The 7,597-nt window shown below is 39.4% G+C and overlaps 1 protein-coding gene across 1 annotated transcript in view; it reads right to left on the bottom strand.

Moving 5' to 3' along the window:
• Nucleotides 1-7,597, bottom strand: part of atrn (attractin) — a 224,784-nt gene that overhangs the window by 137,038 nt on the left and 80,149 nt on the right. Inside the window, 1 exon segment of the mRNA XM_042325050.1 lies at nucleotides 665-884. Within this exon segment, the coding sequence (XP_042180984.1) occupies nucleotides 665-884 (220 nt within the window).

Raw genomic sequence — 7,597 nt, 5'->3', positions numbered from 1 at the left:
CATGTGTGTGTGTGTGTGTGTGTATATGCGTGTGTGTGCGTGTGTGTGTCTCTCTGTGTATATGTGTGTATATGTGTGTGTGTGTGTCTCTGTGTATATGTGTGTGTGTGTGTGTGTGTGTCTCTGTGTATATGTGTGTGTATGTGTGTGTGTGTGTCTCTCTGTGTATATGTGTGTGTATGTGTGTGTGTGTGTCTCTCTGTGTATATGTGTATATGTGTGTGTGTGTGTATGTGTATGTGTATATGTGTGTGTGTGATTGTGTGTGTGTGTGTGTGTCTCTCTGTGTATATGTGTGTGTGTGTATATGTGTGTATGTGTGTGTGTGTGTCTCTCTGTGTATATGTGTGTGTGTGTGTGTATATGTGTGTGTATATGTGTGTGTGTGTGTGTGTGTCTCTCTGTGTATATGTGTGTGTATATGTGTGTGTGTGTGTGTGTATGTGTGTCTCTCTGTGTATATGTGTGTGTATGTGTGTGTGTATATATGTGTGTGTGTGTGTGTGTGTGTGTGTGTGTCTCTCTGTGTATATGTGTGTGTATGTGTGTGTGTATATATGTGTGTGTGTGTGTGTGTGTGTCTCTCTGTGTATATGTGTGTGTATGTGTGTGTGTATATATGTGTGTGTGTGTGTGTGTGTGTGTGTGTGTGTGTGTGTCTAACCTGCTCGTTCACACAGACTCCCGTTAACAGGGTTGATGCAGGTCTGGGCTTTAAGACCGCTGGAAGCCGGCTCTGCTAGGTAACCACAGAAACCGGCGTCGCTGGGTTCCCCCGGCAACCACTGGAGGGAGGTGTTCGTGAAGGGTGACATGTCTTCCCAGCACCAATAGGAGACGTTGATCTTCCTCAGCCCCACCCACGGCGTCACCGAGGCCTTGTACTGAAAACAATATTAGGAACGTGACTAACATCGAACAGTTATATAAACAAACACACAAAGTATATAAGAATTTGTTCTTAACTGACTTGCCTAGTTAAATAAGGGTTAAATAAGGGTTAAATAAGGGTTAAATAAAAAATAAACATTTTAAACACACACACTGTTAGTCGCACACGTACGCACACAGACTCCTCTTCTATGTTGGGTTTGAGAGACAGAACCCTTGGGATGTTTTAAAGGATTCTCTAGGTTGGGTTTGAGAGGCATTTTAATCACACAGCAGACACTCTTGTCCAAAGCAGTTTACAATATTATATATAGTATGTCATCACAGCCGATCAGACACGGTCTTTTCTCTACTTCCTGCTTACATGCTAGGTCCAATATCCAATATATTGTAACTAGAGTGACATTGAATATATATATATAAATATATTATATATATATATATATATACACATACATACATACATACATACACACACACACACAAACTCACACTATCGTTCAAAAGTTTGGGGTCACTTTGAAATGTCCTTGTTTTTTTTAAAGAACAGCACATTTTCTGTCCATTAAAATAACATCAAATTGATCAGAAATACAGTGTAGACATTGTTAATGTTGTAAATGACTGTTGTAGCTGGAAACTGCAGATTTATTATGGAATATCTACAAAGGCGCACAGAGGCCCATTATCAGCAACCATCACTCCTGTGTTCCAATGGCACGTTGTGTTAGCTAATCCAAGTTGATCATTTTAAAAGGCTAATTGATCATTACAAAAACCCTTTTGCAATTACGTTAGTACAGCTGAAAACTGTTGTTCTGATTAAAGAATCAATAAAACTGGCCTTCTTTAGACTAGTTCAGTATCTGGAGCATCAGCATTTGTGGGTTCGATTACAGGCTCAAAATGTCCAGAAACTAAGACCTTTCTTCTGAAACTTGTCAGGCTATTCTCGTTCTCAGAAATGAAGGCTATGCCATGCCAGAAATTGCCAAGAAACTGAAGATCTCGTACAACGCTGTGTACTACTCCCTTCACAGAACAGCGCAAACTGGCCCTAACCAGAATCGAAAGAGTAGTGGGAGGCCCCGGTGCACAACTGAGCAAGAGGACAAGTACATTAGAGTGTCTAGTTTGAGAAACAGAAGCCTCACAAGTCCTCAACTGGCAGCTTCATTAAATGACTCCCACACCTTGTTTTTATTCAGAAAAAAACTAATAATTGTAGAGCAATAAAACAAATTAAATCCATTTTAGAATAAAGCTGTAACTTGACAAAATGTTTTTTTTAAATCAAGGGGTCTGAATACTTTCCGAATACACTGTATCCAGGGTTTTTCTTTATTTTTCCTGTTTTCTACATGGTAATGTATTTGTTTTAACACTTTGTTGGTTACTACATGATTCCATATTATTTCATTGTTTTTAGGTCTTCACTATTAATCTACAATGTAGAAAATATCAAAATAAAGAAAAACACTGGAATGAGCAGGTGTGTCCAAACTTATGACTGGTACTGTCTTTGGCTCTGCTGCCTCAGGACCTGGACAGTGTTGTGTCTTTGGCTATGCCGGATTAAGTGAAATGACAAGCTATTCTATAAAATAATGTATCTGTAATTAATATTACCTGATTGAGCTAATCATGTAAATGTAATTAACTAGAGTCGGTGCACCACAAAATAATATTTATAGAGCTGTTATCTTCCGAATAAACTCTTAAAGACCTAGTAATATTTTACATCAATAGCAGTCAATATTAATCGGCACCTTATTTCAGTCTCATCTGGAAGTTGTAAATTCTTGGTTATCTTCACGAACCCTGGCTAACAAGTTGAATCAGTTATACAAAATTGGGTTTAACTATTTATTTACTAAATACCTAACTAATCACACAGAATTTCATATACCTTGATTACAAATTAGGTCATAAAGGAAAACGTCCCTAGCAGGCGGAAACAGATATGACAGCTGGTGACACAAAAGAAAAGGGGCTGGGTTTGAGTGAAAGAGCGGGAAGACTGAGGGACAAAGTAAGAAGCTGTGCTATCGTAAATACAGAATATTATGCATTCTAAATTACCGCCCATTTGGAAAAGGAAAATGCAATAAATATTTACTCTGAGCTTCGCTTCGGTAGGTTGGTGGTAGATGGAAGGCCATGTTGCCAAACCGAGTCCTTTGAAGAATGTATCTGCTGGTAAATTGGATACGTTGTAGTAACGTTGTTGTGTGGTAGACGGGATGCTCTGTCTGTTCCTTCCTAACCCTCGTTTGCATCTGCTGTTGCTAACTCAACGGCTAGGAGGTATCACTTCTGTCGTGAATAAGAGTTCAAAGTTCATTCCATTCGCAACCAAAGCTCACGCTGATGTTGGCTTCGTTCTGTAGTTATTATCTGAACCATTCTGACATCGGACCGTCGTCCTCACATCCTCGGAACAGGAGGTTATATTGTCGTCAAGGCTTTATATAGGAAGGGAGAGGAGGGCATGTTTGAAAAGTTTTATAGCCCATGTCCCTTCACAGGGGCGGGCCACTGATTGAGCAGAGCCCTATCTTATGAAAACCCACATCTCACATTTCAGAAGCTAAAATCACATTTCATCCCATCACGAATAATTTCATATTCAAAAATGTAAATTGATCAACAATTCCATGTGAATCCAATAACTCTGATGTGTAGACTTTCCACTGTAGAGTTTATGTCATCCTATCATTGATGAGAATGTCTCAGATGACAACCGAACTGACATCATATTCATTAAGTACCACCGCATATGTTCAATTGGTTGTATTACCAGAATATAGTTCACTCCCCCCCACCTTCTGATGTTCCCAGAATCTCTATGTTAGTAACAGTATTTTTATTGGAATTTCACAATTTTCACCCATATTAAGAGATACAACAACAGAGACAAAGCACACAAAACAAAAACAAGAAAAACAGCACCCACTTACACATATCTACGTGCATATATATACACATACATACATACACATACATACACACACATACATATACCCATGCATATACACAAGCATACATACGCGCACGCACACACACACATACATACACACCCATACATACGTACACCATTTTCCTCTTCCCGCTTGGTGCTTCTCTCACCCCATCACCATCATTGCGTCTCTCAATACATACATTTTAAACAAACTTACAAACAGAAATTAAACAAAAAAGCTCAGTTTAAACCAAGAGGTTAGGTTCCACACATGGAACGTACAGTGTAGTTCTGAAATACATAGATCCCCGCCATTCTAAGAGAATCCTTGCAGCATAATAGCTGATACCTCAGGTTCTAGGTCATTTAGATAAGGTTCCCATACTTTGTAGAACTGGTCTGTTTTAGAATGCAATGTACTTATCAGATATTCCAGAGGCACCCATTCAAATAGTATCTTATGCCAATCTTTAATAGAAGGAACCTTATCACTAATCCACTGTAAAAGGATGTTTTTCCTCGCTGCGAAGGTAAGGATGTTGTAAAGCCTCCTTTTACCGACAGAAGTAACATGCCTACTAGGGAGACCTAACAGTAAAGAAACTGGGTCCAATTCTAGATCAACCCCTAGGATCTTTTCAATTTCTTGCAGAACACCAGACCAGTATCTTTGTATTTTGGTACATGACCATAAACAATGTGTTAGGGTGCCTGTATCAGTTTTGCATTTAAGACAATGAGGGGAAGAGGAAGTGGGGCTAAAAGCATGTCTGCAATTTGGGGATATATGCAATCTGTGTATTATTCTTAATTGGATTGCTCTAGTACGGTTACATATAGATATTGTTTTTGCATATCTCCAAATGTCCTCCCACATCTCTTCGTCAATAGTAACAGACAATTCTTTCTCCCACACTTGTTTCACCCTCTGTGTGTTGACAGCAGAAAAGGACCTTAAAGTATCATAAAACAGACTTACAGACATTTTCCTTTGTAGGAAAAAAAGCATTCTTTCAATGACAGACACATCAGGGTTACCAATTAAGGTGGTGCTCTTCAGAATATGTCTTACTTGTAGGAAGTGGGAAAAGTCCTGCTTTGGGAGTCGATATTTCTCGACCATCTGCTCAAATGACAACAAAATCTTATCAGCAAATAAGTCATTTAGCCTGCGTATGCCCTTATTAAGCCATAAGTTAAAGCCAGCATCCAGCAATCCTGGACTGAAATCTGGGTTGTTAAGAATTGGGGTAAGAGCAGAGGTTAGTTTGGACCTTCCCAGGAAGCGTTGAACTGACCTCCATACTTTGAGTGTGTTAAGTGTAACGGGATTATTGCAGTGATCTTCTACAGACTTGAAACTTCTGAAAAATAAAAGATCCTGTAAGGGGTATTTTGAAAGAGAAGTCTCAATGTCTAACCAAATAGAGGAGTCATCATTTGTGATCCAGTCAGAAATATAACAAAGGTGGGCACACCATTGATAGAACCTAATATTGGGCAGGTCCAAGCCGCCCATAGAACTTGGCAGCTGCAATATTGCCATCTTAAGTCTTGGCTTGCGTTTACTCCATATAAAAGGAACTTAGCCATCCATTTACATCCTTTATTACCTTATTGGAGAGTAATACTGGGATCATTTGGATTGGGTAAAGTAGTCTAGGTAAAATGTTCATTTTCAAGAGGGATATTCTACCCAACCAAGAAATCGGGAGAGAGTTCCAGCGCTCCAGATCCTGTCTTATTGTATCAAACAAGGGAACAAAATTGGCTTTGTACATTAGCTGGAATTTAGGAGTTACAAATATACCCAGATACATGAAACCTGAGGTAGACCATTTAAAAGGGAAGGGGGAGAAGTATTAGGTACAGAGTGTAGGCTACCAAGTGGCATAGCCTCTGACTTAGTAAGGTTAATCTTGTAGCCTGAGAATTCGCTGAATAATTCAATAATATTAATAAGAGATGTAATTGAAGTCTCGGGACTAGAGATGAATATCAGGACATCATCAGCATACAAGCTTATTTTATGGTGAACATCACCAATGAGCAGCCCCTGTATAGCAGGCGTTACCCTGATGGCCTCGGACAGTGGTTCCATAACGAGTGCAAAGAGGGGGGATAAAGGACAGCCCTGTCTGGTACCTCTGTGTATAGAGAAGCTATTTGACCGTAGCCCATTAGTAAGGACAGCAGCCTGAGGACCATCATATAAAACTTTCACCCATTTTATAAAGTTGTCCCCCAGACCAAATTTATTTAGAGCAAATAATAGGTAAGACCACTCCACACGATCAAATGCTTTCTCAGCATCTAGGGAGAGCACAAGACCATCCACAGCACTTTGTTGGTAGGCTTGAATTACATTAAGAAGCCGCCTGACGTTGTTGCATGACTTACGGCCCCTAATGAAGCCAGTTTGGTCTCCTTTCACAATTAGTGGCAGTGAGTCCTCTAATCTTGTGGCTAGAATTTTAGAAAGCAATTTTCTATCCACATTCAGAGGGGAAATTGGTCTGTACGAGGAACAAGACTCTGGACATTTTCCCTTTTTGAGAATAAGTGAAATGTTGGCTTCTCTCAGCGTTTGAGGGAGTTGGTCATTTGAAAATGAGTGGTTAAACATATCACGCAATGGCTCAAGGATCAGGCCATGGAACTCTTTATAGAACTCACTACAAAACCCGTCTGGTCCTGGGGCCTTACCATTTTGCAGATTCTTAATTGCGAACATTATCTCTTCCTTGGTAATAGGGGCATTAAGGAGTGACCTCTGCTCTTTGGAGATAGTAGGGAGCTCAATCTTACAAAATAAGTTCTCCATTAATTTGGGTGCATCCTTTGGCAGTTCTGAGGCATAAAGGTTTGTATAAAATTTCTTAAATGAGTCACTTATCAATTTATTTTCATATAAATGATTACCATCAGAATCAGTAAGTGAGGAAATCTGGGGGGTGAGCAGGGGGGAAGTAAATATTCATTATGGAAATGTTCTGCCCTTGTAAAGTACCATTAATTATAACAAAGCAACCAAATTTTTCTTTCACACAATTCAAGACCTTAAGTGGTAAGTTCTTTTTCACCAGAATTGCTACACCTCTACTTCTAGATGTAAATGATGAGAAAAACACTTGACCAAACCCCCCTTGTTGTAATTTCAGGTGCTCCTTATCATCAAAATGAGTTTCTTGCAACAGGGCAATATCAATATTTTCTTTTTTCAAAAAAGACAGTACTTTCTTCCTTTTAATGGGGTTATGGCTCCCTCTAATGTTCCACGTACATACACGCAGTCTGTTATCTGCCATTTTATCTTGACCATTCAATATCCAGACTGGATCCTACTGTAAAAGTGGGGTGGTACCTTTTTCCATGTGTTGAACTCTCCTCTGTCTCACTGAGCATAAACAAATGATATGAACCCTGAACTCGAACTATACTAAACCCAAAAATTAAACATGTAAAGATCCAAAAGGGGGTTTTCCCACTAGCTAACATGCAGGGGATTTCAACTCTCCAATGTAGACACTTAAGTCCGCATTGCCGCTCAATAGCCTCATCCTTTATATATATGGAAAAGAAAATCAATAGAAGAAGATTGAGGCTCTTCCACCTAAAACCAAGCCTGGGCACCAATATGGATTCACACATATCTCAGCCTGAGCTATAGCGGCTATTACTTTAGCAAGAAAAATAATAAAGATACGAATATCACTGAGCCGGAGTACGTGAGAACTCACACCA

The sequence above is a fragment of the Oncorhynchus tshawytscha genome, linkage group LG08 (genome assembly GCF_018296145.1).
Source record: "Oncorhynchus tshawytscha isolate Ot180627B linkage group LG08, Otsh_v2.0, whole genome shotgun sequence".
NCBI lineage: Eukaryota > Metazoa > Chordata > Actinopteri > Salmoniformes > Salmonidae > Oncorhynchus > Oncorhynchus tshawytscha.
This window is presented reverse-complemented; position numbering and strand designations above follow the sequence as displayed.